This window comes from Rhinolophus sinicus, chromosome 6 (assembly GCF_057876585.1).
Source record: "Rhinolophus sinicus isolate RSI-liver-muscle chromosome 6, RSI-T2T, whole genome shotgun sequence".
Taxonomy (NCBI): Eukaryota; Metazoa; Chordata; class Mammalia; order Chiroptera; family Rhinolophidae; genus Rhinolophus; species Rhinolophus sinicus.
The window spans coordinates 31,451,173-31,470,850 of record NC_142506.1 but is presented as its reverse complement, the minus strand read 5'-3'; the positions used below and the strand labels follow the sequence as shown (position 1 = coordinate 31,470,850).

Sequence of the window (19,678 nt, the reverse complement as noted above, 5' to 3'; positions counted from 1 at the left end):
AGGGGTGATAAAGGTGATATTCTCTGCTGTAACCAGGCTTTCATAACTTAGTCCTGAATGGGAACTACAACTTTGTGCTCCCTAACCAGCCCTACACCATCAGCTACCTCTGTTCTGTTATAATCTAAAGGACAATTGAAGCAGACTGTTAGAATACATCACTTGCTAGCTCTCTTCTGTCTCTACCAGCAGCTCTTTGTTGTTGCACATAAACACAGGGAAGACACTTCCCATGTATCCTTTGCCTCAGTTGCTTAGTGGGACTGAGTGGGCAGAGGGGGAATGGCCCAGCTTCAGCAGTCCCTGCACAAAGAAATCAGAGCTATTTATCTATGAGGACAGATGGGCAGTTGCAACCCTGCTAATACTCTTGGCAGTACTATTAAGTAATAAAAACAAATTAAGTGCCAAAATATTCTTTGTACCAAAAATATTTTTAAATCACCAACACACATGCAAATCTTCCCAAATTAGCCATCAAATGGAAACAAATTGTGGAATAACATTTTAAATGCAAAAATACATGTGCTCTTACCAACTGGCAGATATACAACCTAAAATATATTCATATGCAAAGACCACATATGCTTAGAGTACAGTTTATTATGTATGGCTGGCTAATTTTTTAGGTCCTGTCAAATAATGCATAGGAAAACAAAATGTAATAAAAATATATATAATCTTGACATTCATTTGAAATGTACCATGTGTTACATGTGGAATGTTTTCCAGTGAAACCAATTTACTTGTTCCCACTTCCCATGACTCAGTACTGGATATTCAGGCTTTCTAAACTGTTTTTTGGCAACCAGACTTTCTTGGAATAGTCATCTTCCCTTCAAGTTATTCAGTGCAAGCATTAATAATAAATCCTCAGTTATAGATATATAACTAAAGATCATTCACATCACATCTTTCAAACCTAAAAGCACATGATAAAGTTGTTTTAAATAGGTCACACAAAATAGAGCCCAAAGTTACTCCTTGAGAAATATTAATTGCTACCATATGAAGCACGATTTGACTGCATTAGATTTTAATTTAATTATGTTACTACTAACCTAAAGATTAACTGGGCAATGTCAACTTCTAACTGAAAGGCAAAGGAAGATTAGTGAGCTAATGGAAAGTTTGTTAGAAGTGGGTGTGATTGCAAAATAATATGAAGGGATGGCTCAGTATATAAAACAAGACCTTTTTAGAATACAAGACTGTTAAAGAGTTAAGATTGTTATCTTTTCAGCACCTATCTTCATTCATTACTTTAAAAACTAATCGTGTACCACAAATCAGACTCTGTGCTCTGACTTTTTTGGAAAAATAGCTGCAGTTCTTTAAGAATACTTGTCAGAGAACACACAGAATGCAAGCCAGGCCTCTGGAAGGAGAAGTACGCTACTTTTGGAGCCACAGCCATTGACCCTATCCCTCCTAAGTGAGGACTCAGTTCCAACATATGCCTCGCTTCCCTCTTTCCCAATCACTGCCCAAACTATAAGATTTATCCCCTCTTGTCTAGATACTGATTTTTATTTCTTTGTCCTCTTCTTGCCAATATCCTTTCTCCTCTACTTTCTAAACCCTCCCACTGAGACCTGTGGAACACCTGCTCTGTGATTAGTGAACTCCCCTAAACCTCAACCTCTTCTCCAAGCGTTTCCATACCCCTTTACCTTAAATAAAATATTGCTGTCCCTTGGAACTCTCTGTACCCTCTGATGTGGAAGCTGTTTGTTCTCTCACATCCCTTTTACCTGAAGGTCAGGAGATGAGATATTTTCCTTGCTCAATAATGTCACTTGCCTGTACTCTTCTATCCTCTTGTAAAATCTTCTTCCTTCTTTGAGACTCACTCCATCTAATTACATCATCCTCACCCCTCTTTGTTGTTGCATCTGTTAACTTTTGGGTCACTGTCCCTCATTCTCAGAAGTCTTTGGCCATGGCTTCCAGCCTTTTTCTTCGCTGCCATCAACATCCATGTGAATGACCCAGCCAAACCCCGGCTTGATCTCCTCACTCCTGTGATGCTCTCCTCCACTCCAGCTGCTCACTCCCACATACGCCCTGGACCTTGTCATCATCCGAAAGTGCTCAGCCTCCTTTGTCATTCATTCCTGCATCCTAATCTCCCTCGCAGCCTCTCAATCTCTACAGCCCGCTTACTCAACAAGCCCCACTATAGTCATTCATTAAACTATACCTAAACCTATAGTTCTCTGCTTTCTCCCTATCCATCATCGTACTCTGTTTTCACATCCCCTTTTAACCAGTTTACATTAATTCATCTTTTAAAACATCCTCTTTTAAAATACCCTAAACTTTGTGGCTCGCTGTCCTTTCATTACATTCTCCTAACACAAAGTTTAAGGTTGGACAAACCTACAGTTATGTATCAACAGTTAAATCCCATCCCACTCTCCAGAATAGCCAACTCTATACTCGCTTTCCACTTAGATGGCTCATTGGTGCCTCTTAATTCAGTTTATCTAAAAATGAATTCATGATCTCTCTTCCTCTACCCTACTTATACCACAAACCTACTCCTCAGAGAGACATACCAATATAGCCATCCCAGTAAATGGTATTAGCATCCATAGAGTGGCTTGGGCCAGAGACCTGGGAGGCATACTTGACCCCTCCCTCTCCTCATAACTAAATCAGTCAACAAATTTTTATGTCCCAAGAATCTCCCACATACCTCTCCAGTGTCATTGACTATATGCTAAGCTGTCTACGTTACTAGCTCAGACCACTGCACAGCTTCCTAATTGGTCTTTTCACATCTGTGCTTTTTTAATCCTAGCACAGTAATCTCTGCACAGTATCCAAAAGCTTTTAAAAATATAAAAAGACTGCATTAACTTCTTGGCTTCAAACCCTTCAAAGATATCCTGTTGACATGAAGATAAAGTCCAAACTTTAATGCAGCATGAAAACTGTATTGTTTTTATTACCTACATTTCACAAATGACGGAAATGAAGCTCAGAGTCATTACAGAAGTTGTTCAAGGTCTTAGAGCAGTGATTTAAGTGGCAGAGCCAGGATTTTATACCAACAAGATTTTTTTTTTTATAATGAAGAAACAGAAAAATATAAAGATTATATCTATGTGGTTTATAAATGTGTGGCTCAATGTATATTTGTGAATGTATAATTGATTAAAATTACCTTTAAAATACTAATGGTACTCAATGTTATTAGTTTCTCTTTTGAAGTTTTGAAGACAAATATATTGGTGTTATTTTTTATTAAATTTTATTGGGGTGACAATGGTTAGTAAAGTTACATGGGTTTCAAGTGTACAACTCTGTAATACATCATCTATATATCACATTGTGTGTTCACCACCCACAGTCAGTTCTCCTTCCATAACCATGTAGACAAATATATTCTTATAGTGGGAAAAGAGGTTAATATGTGACTTTTGCAAATGTACTTATAGGCATACAATTAAATTTTTTTTCAACAGAAGTCTCATTTGGAATGAATTTATTAATTTCCCATTATTAACCAAGGAAAATAGGGTGTATAAAGGAAAATCCTGACCAACACATAACTGACATATTTGGGGATGTATTTCTTTCATAGTTTTCTATTGTTTTTCTGAATTTTCAGAGTAGCCTGGAATGTTTTAGTTGACATATGTAACCAAAGACCCAGCCTCACACAAAGCTGTGAACTAAATAAAGTTTGTTCTTTGATTGGCTTCCAAATCTCTCATTTTGAATTCTCACAATTCCTCTTTCTCCAAGCCCCAGTGTTGGTATAGCCTACTTGCATTGCCCTTAAACTGCCTAATGGCTTCCCACAATGGTTCCCAGTTAGGACTGCCTTATGTTTTGGAGCTATTCCAACCCTTGCCTTGTATATCAAAACTTACTAGGACTTTTTCCTGAAGGCCCAATTCTGCTTTCCATGTGACAGCTAATATTCGTAATTTATTATATATTAATTTTAATGGAGAATTTCTTGAGGCAGTACCAGAAACAAGCAATTTTTTTACACTTTTCTATGTAACCTCTCTACCAAGAAGATGATTTTGAACTTTACATTGTATTATTTGTATTGTAAAAAGTAGGTATATTAAACATGCTTTTTCTAAACTCATTTACCTTCTTCCACTAAGATTCTTTTTTATTAAAGCTTATTGGGGTGACAATGGTTAGTAAAGTTACATGGGTTTCAGGTACACTTCTTGGGCTTGTATATCTGTTTTCTTCACCAAGTCAGAGAAGTTTTCTGTCATTATTTCTTCAAATAGGTTTTTAATTCCTTACTCCCTCTCTCTTCACCTCTGGTACCCCCATGATGTGAATGTTGGTGTGCTTGATGTTGTCCCAGAGGCCCCATAACCTGCCTCATTTTTCTTTTTTTGATTCTTTATTTCTTTTTGCTGTTCTGGTTGGGTGTTTTCTGCTACCTTATCTTCTAAGTCACTAATTCAATCTTATGTTTCATTAAATCTACTGTTGTATTCTCTAATGTATTCTTCAGTTCTGACTGGTTCTTTTTCATGTGTTTTTTTCTCCATTTTTATGTTTTCTATCTCTTTGTTGAAGTTCTCCCTGAGATCATTGAGCATCCTTATATCCAGTGTTTTCAATTCTGCATCTGGTAGATTGCTTGTCTCCGTTTTGTTGTTTTTCTGGAGCTTTGTTCTATTCTTTCTATTGGGACATATTTGTTTGTCTCCTATTTTGGCTGCCTCCCTGTGTTTGTGTCTGTGTATTAGGTAAAGCTGCTATGTCTCCTGGTCTTAGTAGAGTGGCCTTATGTAGTAGGTGTCCTGTGGGGCCCAGTAGCACAGTCTCCCTGGTCACCTGAGCTGGGTGCTGCAGGTGTGTCTCTTGTGTGGGTTATGTGTGCCCTTCTATTGTAGTTGAGCCTTGTTTGCTGTTTTCATGTCAGTGGGAGGGATTGACCCTTGGGCTAATTGGTTGTGAGGACTGGCCTTGACTGAAGTGGAGGAGTTGTTGTGCAGGGCCTGACCCTACAGAGTAAGATTCGCTTTAACAGGGCTCTGATGCCTGCTTACTCTGCCCTTTGGGTGTGTCTTTTGTGGAGGTGGTTGGGTGGTGCTCTGGTGTGTTCTAAAGTTGGCCACCAGGTGTGACAGTTCTGGATCCTCTTGGGAGTGGCTCCGTTGCAGGCCAAGGTCAGTTGCTACCTATGCCCTGCCCAGGGCCACTTGGTATGAGCTACAAAGTGATCCACAGATGGTTGCCACTTGTGGTGGGCTTACAGGTACCTGGGAGAGGCTAAGCTACAAACCAAGGCTGGCTGCTGTTAGTGCCAAGCTTGGGGCTGCTTAGCAAGAGGTATAGGGCACACTGAGGCTAGATGTTCCTTCTTTGGGGTTTGTGAACTTTTAAGAGATTTTAGGAAAGTCCACAACATGAGCCAAGACAGGTTGTTTGTATGGAAAAGCCACTGGAAGCAGCTTGAGTGGGCCCACAAGTTAGGTGGAGTGAGGTCTTAGGGAATCACTGGGGTGGGGTGAACGGTGTTAGCCAGGTTGATGGAGACTCAGATATGGAGGCCACCTGCGTCCTCACACTGCTGGATTGCGGAAGGGCTCAATAAAGGAACAATGGCTTCTGCCAGCATTTCTGTCTGGGAGAAAGCTGCCCCTATACCCCTCACCCTGAACCCGGACAGTTCGGTTCTCTTTAAGTCCCTGGCACCTTTTGGGCTGCTGCCCCCAACACTGGAGCTTAGAGCAAGTAAGTACATCAGCTAGTAAGTCTATGTGCTGTCCCTTTAAGAGGAATTCTTGGAACTCCAGCAGCCCTCTGTCTCAGTCAACCACAATCTCCACTGGTTTTCACAGCCAGAAGTTATGGGGACTTCTTTTCCTGGCACTGGACTCCTGGACTGGGGAGCCTGGTATGGGGCTGGGACCTCTCATTCCTCAGGGGGAACCTCCACAGCTGAGATAGCCCTCCCAATTTTTAACTACCACAAGTGGGTGTGGAACCAGCCTGTTCCATGTTTCTGCCCCTCCTACCAGTCTCGACATGGTTTCTTTTGTATATCCTTAATTGTAGGACTTCTGTGCAGCTAGACTACAGATGATTCTCAATGATGGTTCTTCTGTAGTTTAATTGTAGTTTTAATGTGGTCGTGAGAGGCAAGCACGGCGTTTTCCTAATTTGCCATCTGACATTCTTATATTCTTGTACATACGTCTTATCCCACTTCCCACATCATGTCCACCTCTAGTTATGAGTGTCCTAAGTCAATGGACTGACTCACTGGCAGTCAGTGGGAGTCTAAGAAGGAGTTAAGCAATGAGATATTCCTTTATTTTTCAAGTAATATGTGTACAGCAGAAAACTATGATTACAATGTTCATGAATATCCATGTTCAAGGTTTATTATTTTCTTCCAAGTCCAACCCATTGTTAAAAAATCTAACAAACAGAACTCTTTATTACAACCTACCTAATTCTGATAACAATACTTGAAGTGTTCTTTGAGCATACGAAGAATAAATAATTAATAGCTAACACTTCTTAAGCTTTTACTATGTGGTATTAAATGAGATGCTTTGTCTCATTTAATCCCCACAGTAATTCATGAGAGTATTTCTGTTATTATCCCCTTTTTAGAGATATGGGAACAGATGTTTAAAAAATTAATTTACCCAAGGATGCATAGCTAATGGAGCTAGTATTTGAGTCCCATTAGGTTTGACTTCAAAATTCATGCTTTCATCTTCTGTACTTTTTTGTGGAGAATTTTTCATGTGTCAGACATGGGCTGAATCTCCCAGTATGTAACTCACCCATTCATTCATTCATGAATTATTCATTCATTCATTCAGCAACATTTTTTGAACATTCACTGTATACGCTTTCCAGGTGCTGTGAAAATCCAAAGCTTAGCCAAATGGAAATCATTCCCTCAAGGAATGTGTCTACCAGGGAAGATGTTATGTATAGAAATAACTGTAACATAAGGTATACAATGATAAAAGCTAAAAAAAAAACTATTGGCATTCAGAAAACGGAGAGAATTTTTCCATCTGGAGGTGAAAAGACTAAAAGAAGGTGGTATTTTATTTGAACCATGATGGATGGAAAGGATTTAAACATGAGACAATGAGAAACTAGGGAGTCCATGGGTATTTCAGGCTGAGAGAGTATATAGAAACAAAGACCTAGAGAGGGGAAAGTTTTAAAAAAGTATGTCATAGAAAGCAAGAAAAGAGAGAATTTCAGGAAACGGTGGCTAAAAGTAGAATAGTATGGATGTATTGCTTGTCCTTATCGCTGACCAAAATATATGCCTCTGTTTCATCACACTGTTATTAGCCTCTTATGCTTAGCCATTTTACTTTCCTTTCTTCCATCAAGCATCTCTCCGCACATGTAAGCTCAAGTTCCTGTTTAAAGAAAAGAAACTTTGTTATAGATGGAGATAAAGTTATTCCCATTAAAAAATTAAGAATCATTTATTTAGGAAAGAAGGTTAAGAGTAAGTTATTCATTCAGGAAGTTTTTATTAAGATCCTATTATGTCCCCAAAACTGTTACATGCTAAGAGTATTTTTTAAAATAATGTGCCATTTTTTCCTCAAAGATCTCAGAGTCAACTAGAGACAAAGATGTAAATAAGGAATTGCAAAATGTAATGCGTTCTGTGATAGAGGACTGTTTTCAATATGAAAGTGCCATAAGAGAAGCAGTGGTCAGTTCTGAAGATGGTACATGATTAGGGATTACTTCCAAAAAGAGGAGACACATCTGATCCCACTGTTTTTTCCTAAGATAAATGGGGTCAACCCACATGTTCTATCTTTAAACTTAATTTTTTTAAGTTAGTAATATATCTTGGATGTTTTTCGTGTTAGTATATATAGCTATTCCTTATTCATTTTAGTGGTTATAATTTATTGATTACATGTTATATAAAGAGTAGAGTAACTTCAAGCTATTATATATATAATATGTATACATATATGTTATATATACATATATTTAATAGATCTTTATGTCACAGTTAATCCCCTGTTGATGGATATTTGAATTTTTCCAATTTCTTATAATACACATAGTACTGAAGTTAATACACACACGCGCTTTGGAATCTCTGTAAAACAAATTCTTAGATGAGTACTTCCAAGCACTTAATAGATGTTGCCAAATTACCCTCCAAAAATATTGGGTAGAAATGCTTTTTCCCACATCTCTACAGAAATGGGAACTGTCGGTCTTTTAAAACTACCAGAATAATAAAAATATTGCATTATTACTTTAATTTGAATTTCTTTAATTACTAGTGAAGTTGAGTATATTTTCATGTTGACAGCCTGGTTATATTTCTTCTGTGAACTAGTTGCTATCAGAGTCTGGGATTTTTACCTATGCAGGCTAATTAATTAGCCTATCATTGTTTGATGGATGCTGGCAGAAGACATAAGATTCTTGGGTCAGAAACAAAGAACATTTATTGCTCGAGGCATGGCCAGCAGCATGAACATCATGTTGGCATTGGTTTCTCTTTCTTGCCTCCAAGTCCGAAGAGGGCGATTGCAGAACAGCCCCCAATGGGATGCTATGCATGGAGTAGATAGATATGTGACACAGCTCAGGAACATGGAGCTTCTCGAATCTACCTCTTTAGAGCAAGTCTACTGTTTGTCCTGGAGAGAGACAGCCTCATCCCTTAAGGATTCTCTCTGCAAACACAGGATGCTCTACTGTGATAAAAATACCAACTGATTTTTTTTTTCTCTTATGCTTTCAGTTTTTAGCCTTTAACATTTTGATCCTTTTGGAATTTACTTTCATGCAGGAATGATGTAGAGACCCAGTTTGGTTTTACCCAATGGCTAGCCAGTTCTTGCAACCTCATTTCTTCTCTTTCCCCTACGTGTTTGAGTTGGCACTTTCATCACATACTGAAATGTATCTGTGTTTACATCGTATACTATTTTTATTCTATTCTTTCATCTATTTCTATGTTACTACTCCAACCTTATCTTTTAATTACTATAACTTTATGATACACAACACCTCGTAGAATTTGTTCCCCATTTTCTCTTTTATTTAAAAACTTTCTTGGCTGTTTTCTCATATTATTCTTGAATGGGTCTTTTAAAATAAAATAGGTAAACTGGATAAATGTAAGCATTCTAGAGAAATTGTAAACTACTGTCTTTTACAACCTTAGCTCTTTGAAAAAGTCTTATTAATGTTGTAACTGATACAGGTTCAATATGGATTTCAACAAAATGGAAACATAGTATCTATTTGCAATCTCTAAAATCCTTTTTTATTTTAATATAGATTCCGTGTAGTTTGGAATATTGGGATGAACTCCAGAAGGTTTTTGTTGCATTTCGAGAATTTAGTCTGTCTGAAAGCAAAGTTTGTGAACTGCAATTGCCAGATATCAATCTTGTGAATGACCAGAAGAAACTGGTATCCTCAGATCTTTGGAGAATTATCTTGAACAGCAGTCAAAATGGAGCTGATGACCAGAGGTAACTCAGTGAAAAATGAAATAGTAACATTGTACTAGGAAGCAGTCTTTAAGTTATCTTACCTAGTGACCCCTCACTTAGCTGTAACTCAGCTGTTCAGCAGCTGCATCTGTCTGAACTACAGATGAGAACCAGGAAGCAAGACAGAAGCTGATGTTTCAAAGTCCACATAAAAATCCTGTGTTTGACTCATAATGCAGTCCTGTAAGCCCTCACTAAGAACCTCTTTCTTAAATATAAGAAGAAAAAAATTGCAGAAAGCAAACTATCCAGTCACCCTGAACCAAAAAAAAAAAAAAAGAGAGAGGAAAAGAGCCATACATACCTCAATAGACTCTTAATGACACAGTAATCAATATGTGTAATGATAACCCTGAAGCATTCAAAGAAAGGCTAAATAAATTGAATTGTCTCCTTGAAAAAAGATAAATTTTGGAAATGGTTCCTTCTTAAGTGGTTTTAAAAATAACCTTGAGAGATAAATCTCCAGACATTAGAAAAATTTGGCTAACCAAAATAACTTATACTTAAAGGATTTCAAATAGCCAAAGTTTATCCAGCTTTCGAATCTATTTGGACATAATGAATCTCTTAGACTCCGGGTATTCCGAATCATGTCCCCAGAACTTCCTGTTGCACACCCCCTACAGGATATCTGGTTAGGGCCAGGTTATCCCCGTTTCCAATGTTTGCATGCTTAATACATCCACTAACTTAGAAAAATAATGGTTTCAACAACCTATTTTTCACCGCTTCTGTCCATGCTCACATAAAAGAAAAAAGAGACTACATCACAATCAGTGGAACAGGTTTCTTGGATCATATATTATATGTATTTAAAGATAAATTAAATTAAAAGATAAAGTTGGGCCTATGTCCATCACTTTCAGTGTTCCGATTCTCCTGATGAATTGGCTTTAGCAGTATCTTATTCCTTTTGTATAATCCCTTCTTTTTTTCCCCCCAAACAACATATGACACTAACACAGAGCAAAAGACTCCACCATTCCAACACCCTGCAAATCAACTGTTTTCTCTTTTTGGTTACCTTTATTTTTTGCCTATTATTGTATGACTTTACAAGGTTATAATCATAGCACACCACTTGATATTCTGATTACTACTTTATATTATATATTGTTGTGAATGCTTTTTGTCTTTTTTATTAACAATAATATATGTTCATTGAAGAACATTTGGGAAATGAAGAAAATATCACAGTGAGATAACCTCTATTAACATTTTAATCTGTAGTCCCACGATGTTTTTCATTGATTATTTTGTATGCTTAATAATAATATGTTTTATACTTTACATGTTTTATTTCTGAGTCATTTAGGCTCTTCAAAAATAATTACCTTCCTAGTATGTTACCTAGTACTGTTTCCCTGAAAATAAGACCTAGCCAGACAATCAACTCTAATGCATCTTTGGAAGCAAAAATTAATATAAGAACCGGTCTTATTTTACTATAATATAAGACTGGGTCTTGTGAGATATGATATTATATGATATGATGTGATATGATATGATATGATATAATTGATGTGATATGATACCCTGTTTCCCCAAAAATAAGACCTAGCCGGACAGTCAGCTCTAATGTGTCTTTTGGAGCAAAAATTAATATAAGACCCAGTACTATATTATGTTATATTATACCTGGTCTTATAGTAAAATAAGACCAGGTCTTATATTAATTTTTGCTTCAAAAGACGCATTAGAGCTCATTGTCAGGCTAGGTCTTATTTTTGGGGAAAACAGGGTATTATATCATATCATACCGGGTCTTATATTAATTTTTGCTCCAAAAGATGCATTAGAGCTGATTGTCCAGCTAGGTCTTATTTTCGAGGAAACACGATAATATAAAATTAGTGAAAATGTATTAAAGGAGTAGGATCTTGATTTTACCTATGTGTAATGCAACAGTGAAAAGAACGCCTATCCTGTGAGAAGTTAGTAGATGGATAGATTGTCTAATCTAAGTAGAGGTTACCTAGTCAGAAACCAGGAAACCTCAGAAAATAGAGCTATGGGCAATGAAATTTATTTTTTTTTTAATCTGAGTTTCACTAATAGTATCAACTTAGAAATCATTTCTTGATTCTAATTATGAAAGAATAGATTTTCATCATTGAAAGAAACATTGTAGACAAGGTTAATGCCTCTGAATCTGAAACATTCATAAAAATTATTTTTGTGATAAGCTTAGCACTACAGAAATGTGGAACCTTTAGAGAATGGAAATTTATGCAAAGTCAGGCAATTTTTCACCAAGCTTTTGACATTGTAAACACAGATTTTTTGTCCTCACCTGGGATTTTTCAACTTACCTAATATTTCCCAAATTATCTTACTTTAAATGGTTTGATATTAACTATTTTTAGGTAGAAATTGACATTAATGAAATTAAATGTGAAGAGGTGATTTAAAACTCAATATAATAAAATGCTATTAAGACATTTCAAAATGGGCATTAAATAAATTTCATCCAGTTTCTAGAAATAAAACATTAGTACTTTGATAACATGTCAACATTTCACGCAAAAGGAAACTACTATGGTATAATTAGTTCCAGAATATTCTGTCATTAGAAACTAGAACTGGCCAAAAACTTGACACTTTTACGATTAGAGATTATCTTCTCATAAGTAATATTTTCAGTGATTTGAGAAGGACATCCATCAGACTGTTGTACATTACTAGAAGAAAGTTCATAAAAATAACTTGCATGAAACTTAATCTTTAAAAACAAAGAAGGCATGTTGTCCACAAGTGTCATAAAGTTACAACAGTGTAGTGCAGCTCAGTGGTGATGGCATCACTGTATGTATGTAAATAGAAGCACTATTTCATAGAGAATTTCAAGTTAAAAGACCTGGGTTTAAGTCCTGGCTGTATCGCCAACCAGCCGTTTGACCTTGAGAAACTGAGTCCTAAGCTGAGGACTTAAGTAATGAATAGGAACTAACCAGTCCAAAGGGTGGCAGGTAGCCTTCAACAAAGGACTGGAGACAAAAGATTCAGTCTCTTAAACCCTTGTCTATTTATCCCATATGGGCATATTATTTTTAATTCAGTCACTGTGTTTATAATAATTACATCCCATTTACTTTAATGGTTTGCTTGACCATAGGGAAATAAGTGATTGGTAATGATTATATCTTTTTTGATCTAGCATTTGAAGGAGAGTAACTTCAAGCTTAGTTTCCACAGTAGTCGTGACTTCAATTTGCTGTGCTCTGGACAGGAGGCAAGCGATACAACCTTTAAGCCCTGACCAGATACCCATTTCAGCTATTTATCTTTAATCTCTTCATGCATGTATTTGCCAACACACCCATTGCAAAGCCTAAATAAACCCCTTTTATCAGTTAGGTCCTGACAAGAAACAGATGGCACACTCAAACTAGGTGATTGAGGAGAGTTTAATAAAAGGACTATTTACAAAAGTGTGGGCAGGGTTAACCAATGGGGCTAGGAACCCTGGGGAACCGTAGCTCTCTTAGGCCTGGAGGCGCCAGGTGATAGAGCCATTACTAAAAACTCCAAGCAGGTGTTTGCAGCTGCTTTGGACAGAGGCATACAGCAATGTATGGAGACACATCCGAGAAGGAGTCAGGGAAATACAGCCCTCACCCTACTCTTCTCCTACTTTCTAATCTCCTTGGGCACCTCCCACTGGCTGAACCAGTGGACAAACCAGAGGACAGAGCAGCTCTTTGGCATAGTCCAGGGGCAAAGAAGAGGATGGGGAAGGGTAGAAAATTAATCTAGAGAACAAACAGAACATAACCAGCAAGTACCTACTCTGTTTGGAATTTACAGTTTCTCACCCAGTGACTGGCCTTAGGACGGAAATAAGGGAAACTGAAAGTGGTGGGCCCAGCTCTAGGGCTTTTGGCCACCTTGCTGGTTCCCTGGGTTTGGTATCAATTAGATGTCTTCTGATGGACCAGAACAACTTTCAACTTTGTTTACCCTCTGATCCTCACCTCAAATGGCTATCTCCAGAAATATTTGATATGTAATCATACAAAGTACAGGCAATCTTCATGTGCCACAACAATAACTGCAGATCCTGACATATAAGTTGTTTGATGATAATGCTAAGCTCTGTTCACCTGTGCCAAGTCTTTGGTGGTTTGTTGTCCATACTGCATGGTCATTTTCTCACACTGAATCATGTGAGAGCAGACTGCTTACAAGGACTTTTTATCCTCCCCCCACAAAATGCCGGTTCGTAGAAGAAGGCATCTTGAAAAGGGAAGTGGCTTAGGGTGTGTGACTATTTCTGCATGCAATGAAAATTGAAACTTGGGTGAGGTTTTGGGGATACTTTCATCTTTAGATGTGTCAAAGAAAAAGAGAGAGAGAGAGAGAGAGAGAGAGATTTTCGCCTACTCCCTAAAGACCCCCTGCCCATTCATATTTGGTAATCTTTGAGATAGTGGTCCCAGCTTTTTGTATATGTGTGTGAGGAGGAGATGCTTTTCATTCCCCAAAGCCTTGATTCTTGCATATATAGACAGTGGAGGAATCAGAGAAAGAGAATTGTGATGGTCAAGGCACTGGATCATTTCTTTTCTCTCCACTGGTTGAGCTTTATCCTACCAGAAGGTGACTATGGCCTCCAGATATTGTTCCCCTCCACTTGGCTCCCAGGAGCTACACTTTTAGGTGTACCTAAATTTACTGGGTACCATTTTTTAAAATCTTTTGACTTTTATAAACCATTCAGGCATAAATTTTGACATTTGGAACTGCTTTGTCAACTATGTTTCTAGTTATACAATGCTATAATCCATGATTTATCCATAAAATTCTTTCTGAGGGCTAAATGTATTTTTGCCTTCTCTCCGTTGGGTAGAAGGAATGCTTGTCTTACTCAAGTATCTTTTTGAAGCCCTTTACTGTTTCCTTTTATTTGGTGATTGAGCTCTATGTAGCAACCCCTCCAGGGAGTTGGTCTTTTGTCAGATAGTCCTTCTCCCAATACACATTCCCCAAAGTATTCAGTGTTCCTTCGTTCTCACCTAAAGTTCTAGGCTGATTGTTTTAACAAAGTCTCTGTGTCATGATGCTGATTCTCTGAACCTTGGGGGAGATTCTCTCTCTCTCTCTCTCTCTCTCTCTCTCTCTCTCTCACACACACACACACACACACACTTTTTTACAGTCAGTACATATAAAGCAGTCCTTTACCTGAGGGCCTGTTTAAGCTTGTTTTCTAAGCCACAGATTGCAGCCCATTAGTGGGTCATGAAATCAGTTTAGCAGGTTACAGTCACTATTTTTTTTAGTAAAATAGAAAATATCAGTGTGAAAAGGACAAATATTTTTTAATTACACTTACATGAGACACCAAGAATAGTCGAATTCATAGAGACAAAGTAGATTGATGGTTGCTAAGGGATGAGGGAGAGCAGAATCAGGAATTATTGTTTAATGGATATGGAGTTTCAATTTGGAAAGATGAAAAAATTCTGGAGATGGATCGTGTTGATAGTTGCACATCAATGTGAATGTACTTAATGCCACTGAACTGTATAGTTTTAAATGGTTAATATACTAATTTTTATGTTATGTATATCTTACTACAATTTTTCAGAAAATATCAGAGTGTATTTCAAAAAATATCAATGTATTGTATTTTCTGTAAACCTTCTAGCCCTCCTCCATTTTAATGTGTACTAGGTTACAATAAACGTGTATTCTTTTGGGTTGGAATTAAAGTATTTTAAAAATGACTGTTCTACGTAGTAGAGACCAGGTGGTAGGGCAGGCGCACACATCCTCTGTCTTCTCTCAGCCGTACAGTGCTCTCCCAAGACGGACAGGGCAATGTTTTTGCAGTAGCCAGGAGACGGTTTAGGTGAACCAGTGTTTGAGAGACAATACCACGTTGAGATGAATTTCAGTGTGATATTATGAGATCCATCTGAAGAGCTAATGGTAATCACCAACAGTTAATGTTAAACTGAGTGACCAGTATGGTACCTTGTTTGCCGGACACAAAAAGAGGGATGGATTTTGTTCCTATTATGGAGTGCTAGACATTATGTTAAGCATTTAGTATAGAGTATCACATTTAATACTCAAAAAGCAGTTCCCGTTATTAGACTCACTTTACAAATGAGAAAACTGACATCTGTCCAGGTGAAATAACTTGCTCAAGATTGCAATACAAGTGATAGCAGTGCAAGCATTTTCACCTAAGTTCTCTCACCCTAGGCATTCTCTTCTTAATCTCTATGCTGTATTATGCTGTATTGTGAAACCCTTAGTCCCACAGAGGAATCCACAGAAAAGCTCAAGCCTTCATCAATGAAGTCAGATCAGTGTTGAGTATCTGCAGTGCTAAAGGGGTTCACCCTGAGTGACATCCAGGGGGGAATCTTTGAAAATTATGCCTGGGTCCCCACCGTGCATCTGGTTCAATCACCATCTAGACTTACTAAAACCCTCCTGTTCAAAGAGTTGATACCTCCTCTACAGGGCACCCAGGACAGTTGATAAGTAACCCTTTGACTGAAATGAAGGTATTAATATGTAAAACTCCTGCCATGCTTTCCACTGTTTAGAATATTTCCACTATTCTAAAATTTGAATTTTCATTAGGAACATATTGATATTTGAACTAACTGCTGAATCTTGAGTTCTGTGTATTATTTGAGAGATCTTGCTCCTAGGAGCCATTTTTACTTTCCTCTCTATTTCTGCTTATTACATATCTCATAAGTTAAATTTTTCCTTTTGAGATCTGGATCAGATCAAGTCCATTGTACTTAATTAGGAAACTATGCAAATGTAGCTGCTGTAAGTGTGCCTAGCAGGTTCATCACGCTCATATTTATGACTATTTAGTTCTGTTACGCTCAGATCTTTGTAATCCCATGTAAAAGGTAAACATGGATGCGTATATGCTGCTTTCACAGTATATAATGATCAAGTTGAGTATTAAAAATAATACTACAATTGATTCAAAATACAGTTAAAGCATATTCAGATTATATATGCCATATTAACTTTATGTTTAAAAAACTTTAATTTTGATATGACTCAAATTTTTAAATAAAAGTCTAAATTTTTAAATATAGATTAACCTAGTAACCATTTTAGTCTTGATTTCAAGATTAAATGAGATAGTACTGACCACAGGACTATATTAGGAGTATCCATCTCTCTCTCTCTCTCTATCTTATCTATCTGTCTATCTTTTAACCATTGATGTGTGCATTTAATTTCAGAAAAGTGAAGAATTAATCAATTTTTTATAAATAAAGATTGTGGCACATACTCATGATGTTTTAGCAAACTTTTTCAGTATGTTATAGTATCTGCTTCTCTCAAGAGATAGACAAATAAATTATGGACAATCTCAAGAGTGTCAAAATTGTAGTTGGCAAGAAAAATGCTTCAGAAAACTTCAAATTCTGTACTCACTGTTTCTCATAGAAGTCTCGCCGGGGTTTTTAATGTTTGACTAACATTGTACCCTACTTCTAACAACTTCTTAAAGTAGCAAACAGAAAGAGTTCATATGTGTAGCCACATACATGTACAGCTAATACATTTTGCTCTTTCTGAATAAATAGGTTTTAATTTCACAGTGCCAATGAAATATTTTATTTGTAATTCTATAGATAAATTCCTAGAAAGCTATTTGGATTAGTGTGCCTATTTATAGAAAGTTTTAAGAGTACATTTAGCTGCATTTTTGCAGAAAGCACTTAGTCAATAATATAGGACCCCAGAGTTTATGTTTTGTTTGTATGCAATGGAGATTTACTAACATTGCAGTAAATACCACCACATCAGGAGAACCTCCTTGAAGTTAAACACTCAGTAAACATGTTGGAATGCTCCTAGCTTTCACTTTCACCAGCCTTTCCACAACCTCTTTCAAAACTCAGCTGAAGATTCACACTCTGAGAATTCCACGTGATTCACCCTGCACCATTCTGAGGTCCTCTTATGTTTTCACTCTGGCCGCGCTTCTGACTTTCCTATTCCTGAGTGGTGGTTCTGTTCTGTAATGCTTCTAAATGTCTACCTATTTTAAATTGCCAGTTAGAATGTGAGTTCTTTGAAAACCAAGGATTTATTCCTTTAGTTTTTCCTGTCATAGTTCTCCCTAGGGTACTGTAAATTATGGTGTTTCTTCTCTAGCTCCTCCTGGATTTCAGAGCCAGGCAACTATAGCTGCAGAGCAAATTTTAGATTTGGAAATAAGAGGATGGAAGACAGTGAGGGGAAATAGGACAGCCTCAATTCAGTATCCATCATTACAGAACAAACCTCTCCCCCTCCCAAGCCCCACTCCTACACTTCTGCTAGCCCTGAGGCAAGGCAAATAGGCAGCGTGTTTCCCATGGACACCAGCCGCTACCTTGTACAAAGATCTTCCTTCCTACAGATGCCTTCACTGTTCCTTTTCATCAGTGTTTACTTGCATAAAATGGTGTTAGGCAATGGGCAAGTGAAGAGAGGAACCATGCGGGGTAATAGTCCATGGGACCTTAGTTCTTCTGGCATGGTCATAGCCTATGGCACCTAGTATACTTTTCATTGGGTGTTCAATAAGGATTATTGACTAATTCATATGGGAATATGGATCTGGACAATCTGGAGAAGTAAAACAAAAGTGGAACATTGATGGTGAACTGAAAGTACTGGGTTTGTTGAACAGCAGAGTCATACTCTGAATTGTGTTGGTCTTAAACTAATATGAGAACAAATTGCGCATGAGTTATGTGACATGTAGATGGAAGAAAATTGGATTACAGGTAGGTCAATGTGGCCTGGAATTTGAGGAGGCCTTTGAAATGTTTCTGCTAATAACTCAAAGGGAATAATCAATATGAACTTAATTTTTAGAAACAACTAATTGATGTGAATAAATACAAAAGATTTGATAACATATTGACTATAGGATTATAGGTGCTAGCTTTAAAGACCTTTATAGAAAGACATTTCACTTATGTTTGGAAATTTAGGTTATTGAACTTTTTATTATTTATTTCCCATAGCTCTGCAAGTGAATCTGGTTCTCAAAGCACTTGTGACCAACTTGTAACTCCAACAGCCCTGGCTGCCTGTACCCGAGTCGACTCCTGTTTTACCCCATGGTTCGTCCCATCTCTTTGCATTTCCTTCCAGTTTGTTCACCTGGAGTTCCATCTTTGTCATCACCTTGATCAACTAGGCACAGGTACTCTTTTTTTTTTTTTTAATTAAAGTTTATTGGGGTGACAATTGTTAGTAAAGTTACATAGATTTCAGGTGTACAATTCTATATTACATCATCTATAAATCCCATTGTGTGTTCACCACCCAGAGTCAGTTCTCCTTCCATCACCATATATTTGATCCCCTTTACCCTCATCTACCACCCCCCACCCCCCTTACCCTCTGATAACCACTAAACTGTTGTCTGTGTCTATGAGTTTCTGTTTCCCATTTGTCTTGTTGTTTTATTGTTTTTGGTTTATATACTACATATCAGTGAAATGATATGGTTCTCTGCTTTTTCTGTCTGACTTATTTCGCTTAGCATTACATTCTCAAGATCCATCCATGTTGTCACAAATGGTCCTATTTCATCTTTTCTTACCGCCGAATAGTATTCCATTGTGTATATATACCACAACTTCTTTATCCATTCATTTATCGAAGAACATTTTGGTTGTTTCCATGTCTTGGCCACCGTAAATAAAGCTCTAATGAACATTGGAGCACACGTGTCTTTATGGATAAATGTTTTCAGACTTTTTGGGTAGATACCCAGGAGTGGGATTGCTGGGTCATACAGTAATTCTATTTTTAATTTTTTGAGGAACCTCCACACTGCCTTCCATAGCGGCTGCACTAGTCTGCATTCCCACCAACAGTGTATGAGGGTTCCTTTTTCTCCACAGCCTCTCCAACACTTGTTACTATTTGTCTTGTTGATAATAGCCATTCTGACTGGGGTGAGGTGATATCTCATTGTGGTTTTTATTTGCATTTCTCTGATGATTAATGATGTTGAACATTTTTTCATATGTCTATTTGCCATTTGTATGTCCTCTTTGGAGATATGTCTCTTCAGGTCCTCTGCCCATTTTTCAATTGGGTTGTTTGTTTTTTTTGTTGTTGAGTTGCATGAGTTCCTTGTATATTTTGGATGTTAGCCCTTT

General features: G+C 37.4%; 1 protein-coding gene across 8 annotated transcripts in view; it reads left to right on the top strand.

The window, feature by feature from the left end:
- The window catches only part of VPS13B (vacuolar protein sorting 13 homolog B), a 735,829-nt gene that overhangs the window by 618,876 nt on the left and 97,275 nt on the right, over positions 1 to 19,678 (top strand). For all 8 annotated transcript variants that reach the window (XM_074316465.2, XM_019757646.3, XM_019757649.3 and 5 more), the window contains exons 40-41: positions 9,298 to 9,494; positions 18,530 to 18,711. In XM_074316465.2, coding sequence (XP_074172566.2) covers positions 9,298 to 9,494; positions 18,530 to 18,711 — 379 coding nt within the window. The remainder of the gene's footprint in view (positions 1 to 9,297; positions 9,495 to 18,529; positions 18,712 to 19,678) is intronic.